Here is a 24,047-nt window from a genome sequence, read left to right on the forward strand (position 1 = left end):
AGGACATTTGATTAGGGTCACCAAAAATTAGAAGAGAATCTCTCAAGTTCTAATGAATAGTACAGCTTCCTCTCATAGGTTTTTCATATCTCTGATTGAATCATCTGGATCTACCCCACTCAATGCCCAGAATCCTTCAGACATCAAATGAGGCCAGAGTCCCTCTCCCAGATGTGCAGCCAGCCCCCCAAAGGGTCCAGAAACTGTACATATGCACAGTTAGTCTGTCTCACAGTCCCAGAAACCCCTGTTGCATCCACAGTGATTCTCTTGACATTCTTCTCTCTAGACAGAATGGAAACTTGTGCAGAAGGATTTTCAGCAGGAAGGTATGGGGAAGACACAGAGAGGAATGGGGCTTATGGGTGAAGGTGTTATAGTTAAGCCAGAATTGTAGTGGGTTTAAGAAAAGAAACAGTAAAAGTAATTTGGGTTTGAAAGAGAGGGATGGGTCAATAGCTACTAATGGATAGGAGGAGAGGCATGCAGGGTATAGTTTATATAAACAACTAATAAGATACCTACCAGGCATCACCATAGTCATTTTACGTGCATGTAGTATCCCTCTCTCCAACCTTCTGTAAGTTCTTCTGGGTAGAGGCCATGGCTTCCTATATTTCTGTACAGTACATAGCACATTTCTGGTTGCTTCTGTAAAACAGATAATTAATAAGACTTAGTCTATACTTAAAAGCTATCTCAATATAGCTACGGCTCTTGGGGGGGAAGGGGAGGAAATTCACACACACCCAGTGCTGTAGCTATGCCGATCTAACCCCTGGTATAGACATGGCTAGATTGACAACAATGCTTCTATCAACCTATCTATCATTTCTCAGGGAGGTGGAGTTCCTCCAGCAATGGAAATGCCTCTTTTGTCACAATAAGAAGTGCCACAATAAGCATAGCTACGGCACCATAGTAGTGGTGCCGTACTGTAGATGTGACTTAAATCTGCAGAATCTCACTTTTTGGTTACAATCTTTTTCAGAGGAAATCCAATTGGAGCCTATTAATGTTGCTCCTTAACTGATGGTGAAGTGAGACTGTGGGTCAATTTCAGCCCTAAAATAAGTGAACACAATTCATTTGTACTCTGTAAAACTTGTTTACACCTGGGCAAAATTTGCCCCACCGTCACCACCAGCTGCTGACCCTGGTACCTATACAGCGTTTTGGATCAGGGAACAATAAATTAGGAAGATCAAAACCTATTTTTTGGTTAGGCAGTGCAGTGAGCTACCTCTAGGTAACCAGTTGGCCCAATGGAAATACACTTTGATCAGAATCATCCTTCCTTCCCAGTAAAGCCTACAGTCACCTCTTGCCTAACCAGTTCTCTAAAAGTGTGGCAGTTGCCACAGCTTGAAATATAACCTCTATATATTTGTAATAGCATTAAATCAAATATGTAGCTGCTGTTTTGTTGAAATAATAAAAGAACATCAGTGGTTTATCCTTCCATTAGACTTCAGTGGCTGCAAAACAATTAAGATTGTACAAGCCAACTGTCTGCTTTTCTCTGCTCGTGTTGATTTCTCATGCATAAGCCATCAGTGTTAAGGTCTGTTTGTGTGACATGGACTTTATAGTGCCATATACAAACAAAAGAAGCTTATTCTTGGATCTGATTGAGAGGCTTGATTAGTATTAGGTTTATAATTCAGAAATAACATGAGTGTTTTTTCACATTGATTGTTTCCTTTGGACCATTGTCGTGCACTGTAAAATGTGCATGGAATGCAGCTGTTTCAAGAATCAACAGTTTCTAATCTGTTCATTCTCTACAATCCTGATGGGTCTGGGGTTGACTCCCATCAGTGAAGTCACAGCACAAGGCCTGCAGTACTTGACTACATGATAAAGGGTGAGATTTTTAAAATCACTCATCGTTGGCCTAACTCTTGCTATTGAGATCAATGGAAATTTACTATGGGAGCTGAGTTAGGCCAATGCTGAGCATGTTTGAAAATGCCAAAATGTTGCTTGCAAATATGCAAACAAACTTCAGCTAGACTCGGACTACAATATTTGCATCTGATCTTTCCTAAAGTTTAGAGGTGTTCTGAACCCATATGGGCCCGCCTCTGAAGCATACAAGATTTCATTGTGGTTAAATCAGTTTCTCTCCATTGTTGTACCTGAAGAGACATTTAAGTGAATGTTTCTGGGGTTTGTTTGTACATTTTAAAGCTTTTGTGCGGATTGATTGTGATTCAGGATAGGGACAGCTCTCATTCAATCGTCTCTATGCTGCCCCACCAGTGTATGTCAAATCTGACCTGAAGGCAATCCCTCCGGCCGGCGGCCATGAAAGGGAATGCAGGCTCCATGGCCTATTCCATCCTTCGCCTCTCCTGAGGCTGCCAACAGGTGCAGATTGTTCTGGTGTGTTTTTTAATTTGGACATAATAGGCACTGCACTGAGATCACTAAAGTCCTCTCTGCGGCCACCAAACAGCTGTCAGATAGTAACGTTTAGTCACTGTGTGTCTGGACTAGATTGAACCTGGCAGATTAGAGATGAAAAGGCTCTGCTGTTACTAATTGCCTGAGCCAGGCAATCCCTCCAGTTTCCATTTGCACTAGGGGGCTAAATGTCAGCAGGTCCCTACACGGGAAGGCACAGAGCCAAACACAGATGTGTAACCCCTGCATTCAGGAGAGTGCAGGGACCATTCCCTCCCGATTCCACTAGGAACACCTGGCATGCTGGAGAGGGCCAGGGAAGGGGCTGCATAATTCCCCCTCCCCTCCGCGCGCACACACACACACCCAGCGAGTGGAGTAGACTGACCACTTGCAGACAAGTGAACTACATCCTGTGAAGGTGCCCAAGTCCTGTGGTTCTGGCAGGGGCGGCTCCAGGCCCCAGCACGCCAAGCACGTGCTTGGGGTGGCAAGCTGTGGGGAGCACTCTGCCGGCGCCACGAGGGCGGCAGGCAGGCTGCCTACCATGGCTCACCTGCGGAGGGTCCGCTGGTCCCGCGGCTTCAGCGGACCTCCTGCAGGCGTGCCTGCAGGAGGTCCGCCAAAGCCGCCGGTCCAGCGGACCCTCCGCAGGCAAACCGCAGGAGGCATCCTGCCTGCCGTGCTTGGGGCAGCAAAATCCCTAGAGCCGCCCCTGGGTTCTGGAGCCTTCTAAGTAGCTACACAGAGAGTAGTAGCGAGCATGCTGTCTGCCTAATCAGGAAGTATAGGAGGCATTCTGGGAAGAGTGCCTTCCAGTGTTTCCCCTGGCATTCCCAACTCAGAGCTGTGTCCTATAGGCCCAGCTGAGCTCCAAATCAAGGTCCAAAACTGAAACCCTGACTCACACTGAATGGCGCTTACTCACACACCTCATCAATGGGAATTGCAAAAATCAGACCCCTAGAGAGCAGCAGAACATTTTTTAGATTCACTCTTAAAAATGTGTTTCATAGTAGCAGCCGTGTTAGTCTGTATCCGCAAAAAGAACAGGAGTACTTGTGGCACCTTAGAGACTAAACAAATTTATTTCAGCATAAGCTTTCGTGAGCTACAGCTCACTTCTTCGGATGCATAGAATGGAACACACAGACAGGAGATATTTATACATACAGAGAACATGAAAAGGTGGAAGTATGCATACCAACAGGAAGATGACCCATAGAAGGTGTGAGGAGAACTTAACATAGGGAAATAGATTCAATTAGTGTAATGACCCAACCATTCCCAGTCTCTGTTTAAGCCTGAGTTAATTGTATCTAATTTGCATATTAATTCGAGTTCAGCAGTCTCTCTTTGGAGTCTGTTTTTGAAGTTTTTTTGTTGCAGAATTGCCACCTTCAAGTCTGTCACTGAGTGGTTAGAGAGGTTGAAGTGTTCTCCCACTGGTTTTTGAATGTTATGATTCCTGATGTCAGATTTGTGTCCATTTATTCTTTTGCATAGAGTCTTTTCTAATACTAGTGATTCTGCAGTTTTATTTCCTCTTGCATGATCAATGTAGCTCAGTTCCAACTTGGCCAAATCACCCCCCTCTGGCATCAGTTAAATATTTACATTCCCCCGTTTTTATATAAATTGTGCTCTCTTAGCATACGCTTACAGTATGTCCTTGTATTTCAAACCTCTTTATAAATTTGGCTGTTTGTACATGAATCAGCGTCAACCAATGTAAAATCCTAGGTGAGAGGTTGAGGCCATCAAATGTGCAACATATACTGCTTTGTCATAAGCAAGCAATAAGTCCTACTGAAATGTACGCCTTGTACCAAAAGAATATGGTATAAAATAGTGTGTGTTTACACTAGGGAGACTTCTGTGTATTTAAGCTGTAATTGTTTCAGGACCATTCATTAATTCATGAGCTGACATGGGTATGTTTTTTTTCCCCTCCGCTACAAAAATAATCATTATGCTGGAAAAAAAATGAATTTGAACATGGAAAATATTTATTGTAATTTTCTTCACAAATTAGCAGAGAATCTATTTGTAGATCAGCTGTAGCCCTGTCCACCTCAATCATCTGTGGTCCCTCAAGCTCTGAAACTCAATGAGCTACAGTATTCTACATTTGGGGTGAGGGGAATAATTTCTTGTTTATCTTCCCTATAATTGGCTAGGATTTCTTTTAATTTTTTTGTGGGCAGATTTAGTGCTGTGGTGCTGACATGAGCCGGAGACAGTGCAAGTAGGCGCAAAGCACACTTCCGTCAATGCACTTCAGCCTTGGCCTGCAGGCATACTTTCTTTCCCAATCCTGGACCTCTCCTCCGCAAACACTGCTAATTGTATCAAAGGGTGCACTGGTTTTATCAGGTGGGCAAATGGGGACTTTTCTAGGGTGACCAGATAGAAAGTGTGAAAAATTGGGATGGGGGTGGGGGGTTATAGGCACCTACATAAGAAAAAGCCCTGAATATCAGAACTGTCCCTATAAAATCGGGACATCTGGTCACCCTAGACTTTTCAGATGTTAAGACAGCAGAGTGACAAATGGCTGCATCAGGAACCAAAAAGGGTGGTGGTAGGGGAGGGGAACAAATCTTTTATTTAAAATAATAAGCAAAACACTCATCGGTACATATTGAGTATGGCCTGATGTCAGTTTCAGACTAGATGTGAATTGTAGGGGAGTAATTTCACCCCTCTGAAATGGACTCCAGCCCATATCTAATATGGACTGATGGATGTTTTGCCTATTTTAAATAAAGGGTTTGTCCCAAAGGTGTACCTCACAGGAGCTGGTGGCAGGGCATTGTCAGTGATGGGTCCATGGTTCAGAAATTCACGCCTGCCAGAAATGTATTGAAGTGTGATTGTAGACATGCACACCGTTCAAGTCTACCAAGACTCATTGGTGAGCTCTGAAATCATAGGCACTTGGACAATTGGCACATTTCTTTTCTCTTTTCCCTGTCTTTAAAGCTGTGGGCTGCCGGAGAATGGGGCGTTTTGCTATGAAGTGGAAATGTTAATGACCCCAATGTAAGCAATGCACCCAAGTTCCACAGTCATTGTGACTCGTAAATTCATATAACATAAATCCATAAAGATAACCTGTAATTAATAACCCTGATGAAAAGCATGTATTAGCTCAGTATTTAGGATCACAGGAGTAGAGCACTTAGAGATAGAAAAGACCTGTTAAATGATTGGTAGGTACGTCCTCCTCCCAGGGAGTGATCTAGTGCCCCTGACAGAACATATGTTCAGTATTAAACTGATACCACATTTGACCTTAACCAAAGGCCACGTTACTAAAAATATCTAAAGTAAATGATGATATATACATGCCATAAACAAATCTGCTGAAATACATCAAGGTACTTCTACAGTTATGAGTATTGTGTATGCAGCAGTTACAACTGATTTTCTCCGATTGCTAAATAACTGACTGAATATACCCTGACTAATAGCTTTTATGGAATCAGGTTTTAAAAAAAAACAAACAGATTTTTTTAGCTGCATGGCCTCATCCAGCAGGTAAAACTTCCAGGACAGGTGTTCCTGGGGTCATATTAAGTGCAGTGGGCCAAATTCTGCCTTCACAGTCCATCGTGGGGCCAAATTCTCCAGTGTAACTCCATGAAAGTCATAAAGAATGAGAAAGCAGACCTGCAAGCAATTAGGCCGGGGTGTTAAGTGCGTTCAGCACATTGGTTTCCTGCACATAGTCCCCAGGACAGACAATTTTGTGATGCATCATCATAAACAAACACTACAATTCATCCGTCACCCAAAACAGTAGCTTTAGGCATTAGTGATGGTTGATTGTAAAGGTTCATAGGTAGAAAGGTTGCTTATTGCATACATAATCATGACAGGTCCAGTGGCACTGATAAGATGCTCTGATAGATTTAATCTGATGTGTAAATGGAAGTTTGTAACAATTAGCCGTACTGCACTACATTAGAACATCTTGTTGTGCTTCTGGTTTTAAGTGTGTTCTCTTGATTATATTTATATTATAAATATACAGAGCTGGAAACATAAATATCTGTTGAAAGGTTTCCCTATGTAAAGTTAGTTATTGATATACCCCACACATACACAGCAGGTAAGTAGTAGATAGATATGTTAAACATTTTAAATATTAGCATTTTGAGCAAAATTAACCATTTGAAAGCTTCCAGACACCACTGTCACATCATATATTTTCCTGTCTGGCCAAAATTATATGAATGTCTTGAGTGGTTCTTGAATCCTATTAACTTAAACATTTCTTTTCTAACGACATTTGCTGGATGGAGGTATGGATCCTAGGGCAATGATACCCTTTCAGGACAATAGTTGCCAGCTCTTCAGTAGGGCTAGTAAAGCATATCTGTTAAGACTTGCTTGTGCAGGACTTTGGCTAAACAAGCATTTCTGCTTAGTTCAACAACAGCATAGGAACCAGATGGGAAAAGGGGAGCTACTGTAACTTTGACATTTTGCAGAGAAATGTTGTGGTTCTAAATAGCTCTTCAGCTCAGGTCTGTTCACATCCAGTAGAGAATTATATGGGACTTGTATGCTTTTCTCTTTCAGAATGTTTAAAGGGACACGATCGAGGTTAGCAGGCACCCAAGTATGTACATGGAAGGTAGCAGGGGTGGCATGTTTGTAGAAATTTTGGTGGTGCCTAGAACCTGACCCTGCCCAAACTCCGCTCCCCCCAAACTCGACCCCACCACCTGCCCAAAGCTCTGGAAAGGAGTTTGGGTGAGGGAGGAGGTCTGGGGTGCAGGGCCTAGGCTGGGGCATGGGATTGGGGTGCAGGCTCTGGGAGGGAGTTTGGGGATGGGAGCGGTGCAGAGGTGAGGGCTGTGGGGTGTGGCTGCAGATGAGGTGTTTGGAGTGCTGGAGGGGCTCAGGGCTAGGGTACAGGGTTGAGGGTCTGGTGGGGGGAGGTGAAAGCCCCAAATTTTGGTGGAGCTGAGCTCTGAATATTGCTGGTGCCCGGGCACCACATGGTATGGAACTCGCCGCCTATTGAAGGTAGAGCCTTTTGCTGTGAAACAACTTACTTTTTTAAGATTAACTTTGTTATAGATGAGGTTTGCTGCATATTTGCATACGAGAGTGCACAATGGAAAGGGGTGGGTGGGAGAGCATGTGCCAGAGGAGCACAGGGATGCCCTCCCTCCCATTGGCCAGCCAGCCAGGAGGAGGAGAACTGATTGGTCCCTTGCTCTCCCCCTTTCATTAATTTAAACCATAGCCAAGACCATGAAGGCCGGGCTGGGTGTCTTCCTTAGTTATCTCTCTGCCATCTCCTTTTCTGTCTTTCTGCATTCCCTTCACACCCTCTTATAGATGCAGAAACTAAGGCACAGCACAGAAAGGGCTAATTAATTTGGTCACAGAGGCAGAGCCAGGGGTAGAACCTGGAGTAATTTGTGGTGTTTTCTTTCTAATGGACCAGTCCGTCCACACCCAGTCAGTGGGCCTACTCATGATATTGAGCACTACTGTGTGAGTAATTGTTGCTCATGACAAGAGAAAGGGAGGAGTGTGTGTGTGTGGGGGGGGTAACCCTGTGGTTTGAGTTCAGAAGCAGATTTATTTAACTTGCAAAGTTTAATTGATCACAAAGGCTCTTGCAGGGTTGACTTGTGTGAAATTCAGTCTACACACATGCAATATATTAATCAAATCAGACGTTAGCCAGCTTCTCTACAGGGAGTATATTTGAACACACCTTACTTGGCTTCCTATCAAGTGTGTATCTGACTGTAGTGATATCCCATTAACCAAGACCAATATTTTAATGAAAGTAAAGGTTTTAGCAGATATTTATCTTCATATATAAAGGTAGATTTCTTCACTAATTTGAAATGATTGCATTCATAAATAAAATCTTAATGGTATAGTGGTTCTTTCAAGTGATCATAATCCATTGGTTGGCTTCTAATAAAAAATCAGCTGCTGATATAGTTAAGATTTAAAGCAGGATATAAGAAACAAGAATTTTAAATACTGAGATCCGATAATGGAGGATTCATTTTTAAACTCTCCTTTCCATGTACAAATGCTGAATACTTTTTTTTAAATGGAAAGAGTGAGTGCACTAAGGCAGTTCGATACCCCAGACATATACCAGTATGTATTTTTCTCACATAACATGTTATGCACATTTCTCAGCATAACATCTTTGATTCAAAATCCAAGTGAGAATCCTATGTATATGATGGGACTATTCAATTCTAGAAAATCTTTAATATAATCCAACGTATACCTCAGGAACCTCAAATTCAGACAAATACATGTCAGAGGAGCCTACGCTCTATTAATGATGGTGATAATATAATCATAAAAATATGTGTAACCTGGTGTACTGTAAAATCCCAAACCTGTAAAGACGTGAAATCCTGCATAACTTTGTGAATAGAAATAGTCATTGTGTAAAGTTGAACGTGTGCTTAAGTGTTTTCAAGACTGAGGCTAAATCCATACACCCTTATCTGCATGCATACCCTCCTGGGCCCAGATCGCATGAAGGCTGCAAGAGTGGTTGTATGCATCTTAGTGGTTCATTTGAGCTTGGTGGGAATACTCACCTGCACAAGGCCACCCAGAGGATTCAGGGGGCCTGGGGTCTTCGACGGGGCCCCTGCCGCCGAATTGCTGCTGAAGACCCGGCACTTCAGCGGTGGGTCCCAGGGCGGAAGGACCCCTTGCCGCGGGTCTTCGGGGCACTTCGGCGGCAGGTCCCAGAGAGGAAGGATCCCCTGCTGCCGAATTGCTGCCGAATTGCTGCCGAAGACCCGGAGCAGAAGAAGCTCCGGGGGCCTGGGCCCCACGAGAGTTTTCCGGGGCTCCCGGAGTGAGTGAAGGACCCCCCTCCAGGGGCCCCGAAAAACTCTCATGGGGGCCCCTGCAGGGCCCGGGGCCTGGGGCAAATTGCCCCACCTGCCCCCCCCTCCCCCCTCCCGCTGGGTGGCCCTGCACCTGCATATGTTTTTGTGAGATCTCGCAAATTTCTGGAGCCAGTTATGTCTATGAAAATATTAAAATAACCGAGTGGTTACTGATTTCATTGTCCCCAGACTCCCGTATGTTCTTTTCTCCATTTCAGACACTCCTGGAAAGTTTTCAGTACCTGGGAATCCAGATAATTTCTCAGATCTCAAGTATGTTAAGGCCCAGTTATTCCCTGATCACTTATAGATAAAGATAGATTTAGAGGATTGGTTTTTCCTACTGATTCTGTGGATTAAACTGAACTAGATGGAAGTAGTTCCCAGACTACTTTATTTATTTCAGCCCATCCCAGGAAATACTTCTACAAAGGAATCTTCTGGCTTCCATCAAGAGTTTTCTAAATATATTTGGAGAGGAGAGAAAGCCAGGATCCAGATTAACAAACTTTGGTTAAGGAACAAGAGTGGAGAAGGCCACTCATTCCTAATCTAATATTTTTAATGGTTCCGCATCTGGAAGCATACTACCTGGATAGGTGGACCAGGCGGAACAGGAAGTAATTGTGATAGGAAGAGCAGGTTTGTCCTTAGGTAGCTTTGATCAGTCTCCCATTCATGACTCAGGCTATTTCTGCACTAGCACTTTCATCGGTACAACTTATGTTGCTCAGGAGTGTGAAAAAACACCTCCATGAGCAAGATAAATTACACTGACAGAAGCACCGATGTGGACAGTGCTATGTTGGTGGAAGAGATTCTTCCGCCGATGTAACTATCACTGCTCATAGGAGGTGGTTTAATTATGTCAACGGGAGAGCTCTCTCCCATCAGCATAGAGCAGCTACACGAGCGATCTTACAGCAGCACAGCTGCATCGCTAGTGTAAACATGGCCTCAGCTACCTCCTTCCATTAGAAACTGGCTGGCAGCACATCTTTGAAATTTGGCCTAAAACATCCTGTGTTTTGCAAGGTGGGGGCTAGATATCTCTCCTCCCACCTTGATTTACAGCAACCCTGGCTTCCCCAGTCAGACCTTTGAGTGGTGTATTCCACCATGTCTTATGGAATATTTTCTTAGCTACATTTTTTTTTATGTATGTACTAAATGGTTGTGTATTCCCACCACATGTAGCTGCTCTGCATGTTCCTTTCCTTCAGATACAATATTTACTTTAAACAGTAGTAATATTTTGCTCATAAATAGCATAGCAATTTTATTCCTGGGCTATTGAAGCATTTTACACTGACCCAGGAAGCAAAAGACCCAAGAGGCAGAAATGTCTTTTAAAATTTGCCTTACAGTGAAGCCTGTGCTGAGCAACCACCCAAGAGACGAGCTAAAACATGTTAAAGGTCAAACAAGATTATCCTTTGGAGAGAGCCTAGCACTGCTGACTTTACACTACTCACTCCTCACCATAGACAGACAGGCCAAGTGACACACACCTTGCAGATGGTATATGAAAGATTGGTCAGTGGATTCGCCCTCACCCAGTACCCTGGAGGAACATGAATTAACCTGTAAGCCAGCTGCCCATGAGTTCTTGTCCAAATTTTTTTTTTATTCCTACTTTGAGTGAGGCAAGTATTGTTCACCCATTGTACAGATTAGAAATTGAGTGGTCACACTAGATCATCCTGGGAATAGAACTCCACCCTGTAATATAGTAGACTCAAGTCATATTCATTCAATCATACTGCATTTTAAAAGGAATGGGCCAAATTATGTGCTAGTGTAGTCCATGCTAACACGGAGTGGCTGGGCCACATATAGACGTTTGAGTTCACTGCTGTCTCTGTGGTGGTGAGTCTGGTTCCTTAGCTCAAGTGGTAAAAGCCCATGCTTTAAGACCGTGTTTCCAGGTGCAGTCCCTGCAGACAAACTAAACCAGGTATTGTTACACTTGGCTGTTCTGTCTCTGACCCCTGGACTGCTCTGTTCCCAGACGCCGAAACAGAATGCTGATTCATAGATTCCAGTGCCTGAAGGGACCATAGTGATCATCTAGTCTGACGTCCTGTATATCGCAGGCCATAAAACTTCCCCACAATAATTCCTAGAGGAGTATCTTTTAGAAAAACATCCAATCTTGATTTCAAAGTTGTCACCATGACCTTGGTAAGATGTTCCATTGGTTAATTACTCTCACTCAATTTGTCTAGCTTCAGCTTCCAGCCAGTGGTTGTCTTACACATTTTTCTGCTAGATTGAAGAGCTCATTATTAAATATTTGTTGCCCATGTACGTACTTATAAACTGTAATCAAGTCACCCCATAAACTTCTCAGTGTTAAGCTAATGCCCAGCATTCTAAAGGCTATCTCACAAAAAGTGGTGTAACCCACTGGTAAAGTATGTGTTGGGTCTGCCTGTGACGGCTGGTCCTCATAGATAACAGCCTGTTTCCTCCTGTAGGTCAAGCGAAAGAGAATCTGAAGATTGTGAATTCAAAATTGGCTGATGACCCATATTGGGGAAAATATACATTAATCTGAGGATAGTGAAATTACTGAAATGATTTTGAATGGCAAAACATTTTATTTAGAAGTGAATTTCAATCTTGTGTTGGTATTTAGTTTTTTGGCATCTTTAGTGTTTATATTTGCTTAGTAGGGGTAGCTGTTTCTGTTAAGAGTAGGGGTGGTTGTAGGCAGTTGGTTGTAGTGTTTTCAGGAGACTGAGAGAGACGTATGGGAGGTTTTGCCTGTTGATGCAGAGTGGAAGATGCTGTCTGCGTGAGCTCTGAAAAGGGCAGAACTTGATTTAATAAATTCAGTGTTGCCAGTTCTTGTGATTTTTTTTTTACTGTGAATTTCATCATATTTGGTGGCGTTCATAAAGCCCCAGTTCCTGGAGATACGTGATTATTAGAGAATCTCAGCTTTCATTTTAACAGCAAGTTTCTAGCTCTCTTGATTATTAAGCGAAGCTTGAAAACATGACTGGAATGTGCCCCAAAGTCTCAGAAGCCAGAGGGAAAATACAAGCCCTCAAAAATTAGGTCATATATCTCATGAGTTTTAAACCAATCTCACGAGTTTTGTGGTGTGACACATGATTTTTGAATGCTTGGGTGTGGCAATATTGCCTTTCCAGAAAATAAGCCTTATTCTCAGAGGGTGTGTAACATTAGCACTGCTTGGGGGACTGGATGCTTCAGGGCAATGCTAATGAACTGCAGCACTTTTCATTTGTAAATCACCCGTTTGAATTAGGCCATCTCAGCAGCAATTAAAAGCTGTTGCTATTTAATGGATGCCTGGCAATCCCTACATGAGATGAGTTGGGTGATTCACAGTTCCAACTCACACATCATGAACTGAGCACCACAAATTTGCACTAATTGGCAAACCCAAAAAAGCAGCCATGGAAACTGAACTACCACGTCTACCCCAGAGGAGGCCCCAAGCCCATCAGAAGAGAGCCATCTTGGCAGCACAGGGCATGTGGGTTGCTTGCCTGCCTGCTGCCCTTTAGGTAAACAGAGGACTTCATTCACCAGGGCGCTCAAGCCAATGTCTCTCACCAACTCTAAATCCACACAATTTTTGGAAAGTTGAAGGGTATGCATATATGCAGATTACTTCAACATATGCAAATTAGCTCATTTAATAATTTGCATAGATACCATTGGGCAGCACAACACTTGGCAGCTATGAGTAGGAGATGCTTCTCAGAGACAGAGCCACAGCCTGCAGTCTTCTAGCTTATCCTCAGCTGGGCTGGCAGGGGCAGTCCCAGTGGAACTACTGCTACCAGCATATTTTAGAGCAGTACTTAGGCTGCAGCTGCAGTAAGCTGTGTCCTGGACCATGTCAGCCTCTGGATCAGGGAAGTGAAAAGGTGGCATGGAGGTGCCTTTCCTCACCAACCACGCTCCTTATATTCACAGGATGTAAGCTCAGTGAAGGTGAGCACTTAGCTGGAGGATGAAAGGAATTCAGTGTAAACCCACTGTATTTTAAAAGGTCTTTAGGGGTCTTGAGCTTGCTTAGGATGGACATGAATTAAAACAACGTAAATAACACTTCAGTTCCGTGAGAGACAAGGGGGGTGAGGTAATATCTTTTATCTTTCGAAAGCTTGCCTCTGTCATTTCCACCAACAGAAGTGGGTCCAATAAAGATATTATCTCATCCACCTTCTCTCTCTCATATCCTGGGACCAACAGCACTGCAAACTTAATTTTTGTGGGAGAAAGGCATTTTTTTAACAACACTTAATATTTAAAATACATTGTGTTTGCTATATCCTCTGGCTGAATTGTTGCATTTAGCGCCACACCCTTCCATGGTTCTTCAAAGGGAATTGCCCTGGCAGGGGAGAGATGCTGGGGCAGCCCTGCCTGTAGGCAGCAGACAGGATCTGAGTCTGAGCAGTCTATTTCCAACAGCAAGGAAACAGGCTTGTAGCTCTCCTATTTTCCAGATTTCTTTAGTCTTCCTCATTCTTGTTCCACTGCCTGTCTTGAGGTGAGGAGGCCTGGGGCATGGCTACCAAGCTCCTCTGCCCTCCTCCTGCCTCCACTAATCCAGCATCATGGAGACAGAGCTTATTTTATGGTGGGCTCATGTAGCTGCTGCTCTCTAGTCCACAACTGGAATTTTTTTATAAAAGTAACACATTTGGGATTTCCCCCCCTCTATGTTTTGAGCCTATATGGTGCCCTGAGGTTATGTTTGTGAACTTTTCTTTGCAACCGCGAGGGCTAGAGCTTGTCAAAATAAATTCAGTGAAACATTTTCATGTTGGAAAATAGTGCTTTGTCAAAATAGAAATTTTCAATGAGGAAAGCCTGGGTTTCATTGGAATTTTCTATTCGGGGAAGTTAAAACAAAATGTTTTGAACAAAAATTTTAAACCGTTTTGTACTTTTTCATTCATTTCACAAAAAGGTTCGATGTTTCCCATTTGGGATAAAAATAAATGCTAAACTATTGGAATTTTCCACAGCAATGAAATTTAATTTTTCGCTCAGATCTACTAAAAACATATTTTTTTTTTAATGAGAGCTGAGATTCTTCTGTAATCCCATCACTCTGGGAGGTGCGGCATTCAGAGGAGCACCAACTATTGCAAGAACTGGCAACACTGCGATTACAGCAGCACTTGAAACAAAGGTCCAACATGAAAGTCATTTGGGGATTAATGCTGCAATTTACTTTAAAGAGGGGAATGGTAATTTCTGAGGAAGCAAAATCTTTGAGGCTGATTGGAAAAAAAAATCCTTTTTCCCTTCAAGGACCAACGCGTAAAGGGATAAACCTGAGCCATGAGAAGTGTTTTGGCTTCCCAGTTGCATTTTAAGTTTCCAGATGGATTCTGCCTAGGTTATATTATTATAATAAAGACACCGCTCAGTGCTGTACGTGCATAACAGGTTGTAACTGTGCTAACCCTAATGACCAATTGTGCAGCAGCAATATGTATCTCTCAATACACTCAAGGCAATATCAGACACAAGCTTAGTTAACAACATGACTCAGAGCGCTTGTCCTCCACCAAACATTTATATATTTTCTGGGGATTAGGAGGAAACTTTCAGTGTTGCCAACTCTTGCAATTTCATTACAAATCTAATAATATCTGGTGTTTTCTTAAAACCGCAGTTGCTGGAATAAGGTTATTATTATGGAATCTTGGCTTTAATTTTGTTTTTAAAAAAAAGTAAGTTTCTAGCCCTTGCAGCTGTGAATAAAAGTTTGAAAAAGTGAACCCTAAATGCTTTGACATCTGAAAATGTATTATTTTTGAAATCTCAATTTTAAGCCTTCTCATGATTTTTGAACTTCTGGGGGGCAGCAATATTGTTTTTCCTGTTTGCAGGTTATCCCATAACTATCTCCTGTAGGATTTCATGCGCCTTCCTCTGAAGCACTTGATATTGGCTACTGTCAGTGACAGGATACTGGACTAATGGAGCATACTGATCTGAGTCTGTGTGGCAGTTGTTCCTAGGTTTATAGCTGTAATCAACAAAATGTTTTTTTCCTACTAGTTTGCTCTTCTTGCAGAAGTCATTTAAGCTGTTAACATTTACACAACAAATGTTAATCCCATTTCAATTTACTTATGTTGTTGCTGCACAGTAAGATGTAATCATCGGTATTTCTGAAAACATTCATGAGATCAGTTTTCACATGATCCCTAGTTTCATGGGTTGTTTGTTGTGCTTGTTTTTTTGCTAATGCTCTGAAATGTAATGGTCATACACTCCTCTCCTATACTGTTTTGTTCAGCGCTTGCCTATATGATAAAGCTCAGACGCTGGCCTGTGGAGCATTCAAGATTGCATGTTAGTGAAACAGTCTCCTCAGCTTGTATTGAGTGAGACAAGAGTTGTGATCTGGAAGGTATGTGACTGACCCACTAATGCTCTGTGACCTACCAGCCCATTTCTTCTCTGAGAAATACAGTCGGAAATCCCCCCCACCCCAGTGGGGTTCCTAAGAACTGATGTCAATGGTGCAGATCCTCCTCAGATGTCTCTTCTTGTTTGGCAGGATCTCCTCAACTGAGGAGATACTTAGGGTGCCTACTAGTCCCAGCCTGAAGGGCTGATATTTGAAACACAGCTGAATGTCCTCTTCCTAAGGAATAGGACGTGGCGATGGGGGGAAGCAAAGCACCTCAAACCCCTCCAATATCACACATACAAGCACCGATTTTGGGGAGAGGGGGCTCATAAAGAGCACCCCAGTCTAAGAGCCCCTGTGTTTTCCTCTCTATATCCTGCATTCGAGTTCGCGAGATTATTGCCACAAGTTTATAGAAGCCTCTAGGCTCTCTGAGCAGGGATGACCCAAGGGTTAGGTTCCATGAAGGATGGACAGTGGAAAGGACAGAGAGTAGCTCGTTTTCATGAACTCAGCCCACTTTCTTTTGAGCCACATCAGATCCCTGCAGAGTGTGACCTAGCACCCAAGCCTGAGAATCAGGCTGCTGTGGAGCTCCCCAGAGTGGCAGACAGGGACCATTTTCACCTCAAGATTGGCCCATTGTCTCTCAGTTGTCGCTGCCTCTCAGCTATTGCCATGAAAACCAAGAGCTAATTATCTCAAGGTCCAATACAGTCACTTAATGCATCTCTCCAAAGGGATTATCTCCATTACAGCCTCAGATCTAAGGCTCTCTGAGTAGTATAATTAGTGCAAGGAGGTGTATGGTGACCATGTTTGCGCTCAGCAATGCCATGGGTCTATGCAGTAGACAGCAGTCTGACATTATATTCAATCAGCAAGACAGACTACTGTTGGGGAAGCCATGAGAGATTCAGAGAACTTGTCCCTAAAATCAGTATGGCATGGTAGGTATATATGACAATTATTAAATCTAAGCATTAACATGAATAATACAAGAATCTGGAACAAAGTCAAGCTTAGGTTTAATCCCACAAAATCCAAGAAATTCAGACAGATAGACTATGGCATCCCGTGGCAAATCTCTCGTGCTTAGGCTGTGCAGCAAAATGGAAGATCCTGTCATCGAGTCTGCGGCACTGGGAAATATGACATATCTGGGAAAATATTTATTACACACATACACACTAGCTAAGAGTGCACAGGGATGTACAGACTTGGCCAAAACTGCAGCTGGTGTAAATAGATGTCTCCACTGATTTAGGTGGAGCTATGCCAGTTTACATTAGCTGAGGATCTGGTCCCACTGAGTGTGTTTCTATCTTGTATATCTAGTTTAGCCCCATGAAAATGGATGACTTATAATGCCTTCAAATACTGTGTTTACATTGGAAATGCTTGACAGACTCTTAAATAAGCAGTGCTACCAGGTGGGCTTGTAAGAAAGAGGGCATTTATAAGGAAAGGGTAGTGACCATATCTTATTACTTAGTGCATTTGTGTGAGTTTGCGCATATAATTTATTAAATAAAAAAGTCACTTAAAAGATGGAATAAAAGTAGACTAGATTTGAATATCTTTGTGCTGACAATTGTTATCCATGAAATTATTTTCTAGGTATAGAAGACATACTCTGTTTTGATTGCTTGGAACATGTTAACACGGCAGTGTCAGAATACAAATCATATACTTAAGAATATATTTATTTCAATCTATATTAACATCTTAGCTTCCTGATCCTGCCTTCTATTAACTGGCTCTACTGAAATAAGCTGAAGGTTGGGCGCACAGTGAATGCAGGATCATGCATTGGGTGCAAAATGAATACAGAGTGTTAAAACTGAAGAAGTATAGAAATCTTGTTTACTTTCCACTATTATTCTGGAAATTTCCTGTGTTTCAGTTTGGAAAGTGAAGCTGAATTCAGTTTCATTTTTTTGTTGTTCCCGCATATATTAACTCAGTCCCACTGTAATGCATCTCCCATCAGCCTTGGGTGGGTTATCAGCAGTGAATCTAGACCTCTGGCTTGATCCTCTGACATTTCAGCTAAAAGAGGTGATTCTGCTAGCTCACAGGCTATAGCAGCCTCATAAACTCTGGGTCTGCCATGCTAGGGGGGCACACTTTGTAGATGTGGGTTATACCCCTCCAGCTCTGATTCTGCTACTGGACCAGTGCAGGTAGAATCCAATAGTGGGCTCCAAATAGAGATGCAGTACTCTGCCCCCTGGATCCTTTCGGCAGTGGACTAACAGCACTGCAGTGGAGTTTACACATTTTTAAAAAGGTTTCATTGTTTTAAAATTTAATGGACACATCTGTGTTCCTACTAGGGGTGTGTTTTTAAAACAAATTTGGGGGACTGAACTGAGTTGTCCGTTTTCTTTAGCAGGATTCTGTGCACGGATAATATAAGATTTTAAAAAAACCAACAAATAAATATGAACCCCTGTAGCAATAAATGAAAGAGCTGAGGTTACTGAAAAACATGCCTAGACGGTGTTAAAAATGAAGACATTTTGGACTGACCCTACCAAATAAAACTTATCCAGAGCCTTTTCTTTTAAAAAAATAAATAAATTTAGTAGTAGCAACTCTACTTTCCAAGAGCTGACTGAGATAGGATGTTGTTGATGCACAGATCAAGCCCTTACCCATGTGAGCAGGGATTTCTCTCACAAATAGTCCCATTGACTTCAGTGGGATTATTTGCATAAGCAATGACTATTTCTGTGAGCATGGACTTGCAGGAGTAGGCCCCTTAGAAATGTTAATTGATAACACATTCAGCCACCTTGTAGCATGCTATGTTTTTCTTGTCAGAGTACTAGGTGTGATAATATTCCACCTCCACACAGCTAGAAGAGACGAGCTGAATATTTCCCCAAAAATGTGTTGCTTAATTAATCTGAGGTCTCACAATCATACATTTTAAATAATGACTGCATTGCAAAACAAAATTCCAGGCTGACCTTGCCTTTTTCCCTTGATCATCACTGTTGCTCATACACTTCAGCACGGCAAGGTGGAGCATCCATTAGATTTTAAAAAACAGTGGTATTCAAATTATCTTGTTCATAAGGTATTCTCTTTGGAAAGATCAAGTAATTCTGTAAATTAAGATATTAACTGTTGTGTTTTTCCTCTCCTTTTCAGGAACAAATTTGTCAGTCTCTGCTGATTTAATGCCTACATCATCATGGAACATTTCAAGTGAACTAGACAAAGGTAAATGGAGAGAGAAAACAGAAAGATGTAAAACCGGGCTCTACTCCTCACATATTCTTTTTGACTTTCTTATTCAAATCAGCAAGTAAACGGGAGGAGGGTGGAACTAAGACAAACCTTGTTTGTCTCATGATCATTTGACATTCAATTACATGCAATTCTGTGATTTTTGAAGAATGTTGGGTTCCTCCCCTCATCAACCAATAAAATGTTCCACATGGTAAAAATATTTCAAGATGTGAATTAAGGACGTTTATGACCTGCCTGACATTTCAGCTGGTGGATGTTAGGATCTGGACTCAAAATTAATAAGCATTGGCAAGAATCAGTTTGTCTGTATGTGTTGACATTGAAATTTCAAAACATTAGATTAGTAGAAGAGAAAAATACTTCTAAATGTTTGTAAACAGTAATTATGTGAGAGTTTGAACACACTGAAGAACATAAATTGTGAGAAAACAAAGAAATGTATTTCTCATCCCCTTTCATTTAATGAATTACGCAGCATAGATAATTTAAGCCAGATTGTTCAGCCCCTTTTAGTCCTTATTGGAAGCCTGTGAACTGCATCTTTCTGGACTAGTCTGGTCTCTCAAATACTTCTAATGTGATTTTATTCTTTTTAGGTGGCAATGGTAAAACACGTTTAGTTAAGTTTGCCTAACACTTTCATTTGCTGTTTTCAGTTGCTTGTAACTTTGTCAAACTTTAATAATTTGGGTTGAAGTGTCCTAGGACAGGTGTCTGCCATTGCAGAGAACAAAATTAGGGGGAAATATGTTGTTTTGCCCATTCTAAAAAAATTGTACATCTGTTTCATCCTCTTGTCATAGATGTACTTTTTGCCATACTTGTGAAATTCTGCCAAAATCTGACCACATTAGAAAACTCTGAAAAATCACAGTTCACATATTCTCAGTAGAGTCTTTTTAGAGTTTGGCTGCTAAATGCTTCAAAGATTCTATCTGAACTGAGCATGTTCCAGCCCATCCTAGCTCCTTTGTCCTGGCCAGACTACACATGCATCCTCCCCACAGAGCAACTGCAAATGTTAAATCTCAGTGCTGCAAGGGCTCAGCATGACTTTCCTTGCAATTGCATCTGAGAGAGAGAAGTGCCAAGCAGCAGAACTGAGAGTAGGAAGATGTCTCTCCTATCCTCTTAATGCTCCCACCGCTGGCACCAAGACAGCATGGAGGAGAAAGAAGTAGCCTTTGACTGCGATGCAGAGGGGTGAGGATGTGGTGAGGAAGATGGCAAGAGCTGTGAGAAGAGGGGAGAGGTAGACTGGAACAGGAACTGGTTTTGTGGGAGGAGGTCTGAGATGGGACGAGCAGGAGAGGACATGGGTAAAAGGGATCAGGCTTGTTGGGGGACAGATCAGAAGGCTTTTGAAAGCACTAAAGCACAGGATTCCTGAGTCTCAATATTCCTGAGCTGTCAGAAAATAGCTGTGAAAATGTGTCTTATCTCCCTTCAGTGGTTGGTCCACAGAGGATGACAACATATTACTGTATCAGTTACCCCCTTAGCTCAAGTGGCAGAGGCTATAGATCTAAAACATTCCACTGCTGATAGCCCATGTGAAGGTCAATATGGTTCCACATGAAGGAATTTCTGGGTTGGGTGGTTTGTTTTCGGTTTTTTAGAACATAGGAAACTACATAGAAAAGATAGAAAAAGTGCATTAAAAACATAAAGGTCATAGAGTCAAGCAGGCAAAAGTTAGGAAATTCTAGAATTATGGTTGTGTGTGCAACCTTAATTTGGGCCCTTTGTGTGTATGCATTAGGATACAGCCTTTATTAGGTGATCCCATACTATTTTGTTCTTTAGGACCTGTACACAGGATGGACCATGATCTGGGGATGATTCAGGGTTGTGTAGTGAAGGAGTCTGTTGTCTGTAGGATGACAGCTTTCTTGCAGAAATTGGAAGGTGTGTAGTGAATGAGGCACAGGACCACAAGAAGAATAAGGAGGGCCTTTGGCTAAGGCAGTTGAATGCTGCCCTGAGGAATTGGATTCTGTCCCAATGTCTGCTGCAGAGTTCCTATCATGATAAGCGAGTCGCTTAAAGCAAACTTTTCACAGGTTGCTACCTCATTTTCTGTGCCCCCAACTTGAAATACCCAGGGTCTGATTTGCAGAAGCGCTGAGCACTTGCAGTTGCAAATGAAGTCAATGGGTGGTGTGCTCGGATTATAGAAAGTAATTTCAAATGCTAAATACTCTGAAAAATCAGCCCCTGGCCTCATGGTAGATGCAGTCCGGCTGCTGGGCACTCCAAGTGGGTACCAAACTTAATGGACACTTTTGACTTTATTCTTTCTGTCCTTCAGTTCCTCATCTGTAAAATGTGGAGGAGGATACTATACCTAACTTTTGAGCACTTGACTTTACAATCTTACATTAAAAAACACTATGTTAAAGAACAGTAATAATGTATATTAAATTGAATGCTGCTTTTGCACAGACTCCAGAAGCTCATCCTCCCTACACGGCGCACGCTTCTGCAAAAACATATTCAGAGGGCAAAGTTCAAAAGCTATATGTAAGATAGAGTAAATTAACCTACCACTAAGTTAAACCTAGTCTACATTGGAGAACTTTGCCCTAAATATTCCTACCACTGTTAGCCCCAGTGGGAGAGTTTGTGTAGGCAAGACTGCTGTGACCAGAACCATTTTTATCACTGTTTTGATTAGACTTTTCAGCTGGTAGCAGAAATAGGTCTAGCCACAGCCATTCTTCTACAGTAGGGTTAACACTGCTGAGGATGATTTTTTTTTTAAGGTGTCTGCAGTGTGGACATGGCCTATGACTCTCTTAGATAATTTACAGCCATTGTATTGAGATTCAAGGCTATCTTAATTGATAGCCAGAAAAAAGTATATCGTAAGGGTGTGGGCTACTCCCTACTTCACTGTACACCTTCTTCCAGCTCCTTAGCATGCAAGTTGCACCAATTAGAGTCAACGTTTCCCGCTATTGCTACCAACATTTCAGTTCCAACAGGAAGCGGTGGTGGAAGTGTTAATGTAGACAAGGCTCTGGCTGCTGCCACCATTTTGAGCATCAGGTCATTTTACTGCTCAGAGTAAGCTTTCTGTGATGGTGCGGAATGTGATTGGGTCCTGTCTACACTAGCAGTTAAACTGTTTTCAGCATTGTTTCAGTGGCACCTGTTAATAACATCCATGGCTGACAATGGGTAAAAAGTTCACTGTGGTAATCCACTTGGAATGCAACAATTATCACCTGCTGAGGTAAATTCTGCATTCCAAGGGGATTACAACTTCATCATTATCCTCAGCTCTTATTGTCGTTTCTGCAGAACTATACATTTACACAGCTAAAACATAGATTTACAGACGTGGATTAAAACACATTTGCTGCCCAAAAAGCTTACAGTCTCAGAGCCTGATTCTGTAAAAATGCATGAGAACAAAGTACGGTAACACACAAGTTTTGTCTTGTACAGGATAAAAAAGCTGAGATTTTTTTAAAATGTTAGCTACCGTGTCCTAACTAAGATGCTCTAAAATGCTAGCTTAGGTAAGGCAAATTGAACGGTAGTACATGCTAGTCAGTCGAGTTGAAGCCTAGGAGGAGGAAATTACATTTACACTTCAATTTCCACCTCACTAGCACCTAGGATTTCAAGAAACCAGCTTCCACCTGTCTTTCCTACAATCTGGCAGGAGATCTCAGAAGTCCCAATAAAACAGATTTTAAAGCTTATGGTTCCCAGCCAAGTTTCTCAATTAAGCAACTGTTCCATTAAGTGGTTCTTACTGTACCTACTGCTGCTTGGAAGTTAACATCTCTTGCTTGAATATTTCTTCTTTATTTTTTTAACACAGTATTGTTAAACAATATTACAAAACTCAATGAGTAATCGTTTTAAAGTTTTCTCCCAGCTTGCCGGCTTCTTCAGTAATTGACTCACAACTGAGCCTCGTTTAAGTTTCAATTTCTATTAAATAAGCCAAATCGACAGCATTAAGCCATTGCCTGTTTATTCTTTTTAACAGGAAATGAAATTTAAAAGGGATGCAGTCACCCGTGAAGAGCTGTTGAAAGCAGCGATTGATGGGAGGGAGAAGGTGGTTTCTCACCAAAACCTTAAAACAAACAAACTACACATCAAAATAAAAATAATCACTTTTTAAAATAGCAGAATCTCAGCCAGTACCATTTTTTCTCTTTTCTTCTACCCTTCAATTATGGTGTGTTTCCTGCAGGGAAAGAATCTCATGAATGAAACCGAAAAACTAAAACGTGATCAAAAAGATATTTTATTTCAAATGAAAACTACTCTCATGCACACTTCAGAATAAAGGACTTTGTGGTTGGGAGACAGCCTGGCGCAGGGGATCAGTAACAGGATACAAAGCCCTTCATCCCTTGGTTGCCAGTTCAAATATACTTGAGATGAGGAGTAGCTACAAGCTACAACTGTTGCGAGAGATGTCTGCATGTCATAGAGGGCACTCAAGAATATGTAGCATAGTTCCTGGGGTTTGTAAGACCAGTAAAACTGCTTGTTGTTGTGCACTGCAGATGGCTTCTTTTGTTCTGCAATCTGCTCTTTACATCAGCTCATAATGACCACCAGGTGAGGGCAGTTCAGTGTCTTAGGTGAAATAAGTTGGTGGTCTAAGTCCACCTCTTGATCAACAAGTTTGGCACGTCATCAAATCTGGACTGTTGCAACATAATATACCTGGGGATAACCAAGAAGGCCATACAGATCTACAGCATTTTACATGTGTAGTAGCCTGGTTGACAGGGAGGGCAGGGCAGTGAGAATGTATTACACTAGTGTTCAATACTAGTCTGCCAGAGAGTTTGGCCTTGTTATCACTGAGTGGTAATCACCCTGCTTGGTACAACAGCCTGAGGTAACCAGAAATGATCCCCAGTTGCAGAGGCAGAGACCTGCAAAGGAAAGAGATTTTATAACAAACAGGATAAGGTAGAGAAAAAATACATATATTGGGGGAGAGGGAGGAGAGAATGAGAAATACTATCTGGGAAATGGAAATCAACAGTATCTAGGAAATGGGAGTTAGGCCA

The 24,047-nt window shown here is 42.1% G+C and overlaps 1 protein-coding gene across 1 annotated transcript in view; it reads left to right on the forward strand.

Annotated features, from left to right (window-relative positions):
* ROR1 (receptor tyrosine kinase like orphan receptor 1) overlaps positions 1-24,047 on the forward strand; it is a 240,290-nt gene that overhangs the window by 140,190 nt on the left and 76,053 nt on the right. The window contains exon 2 of the mRNA XM_045028604.1: positions 18,895-18,966. Coding sequence (XP_044884539.1) covers positions 18,895-18,966 — 72 coding nt within the window. The remainder of the gene's footprint in view (positions 1-18,894; positions 18,967-24,047) is intronic.

This window comes from Mauremys mutica, chromosome 8, assembly GCF_020497125.1.
Source record: "Mauremys mutica isolate MM-2020 ecotype Southern chromosome 8, ASM2049712v1, whole genome shotgun sequence".
In the NCBI taxonomy this organism is placed as follows: Eukaryota; Metazoa; Chordata; order Testudines; family Geoemydidae; genus Mauremys; species Mauremys mutica.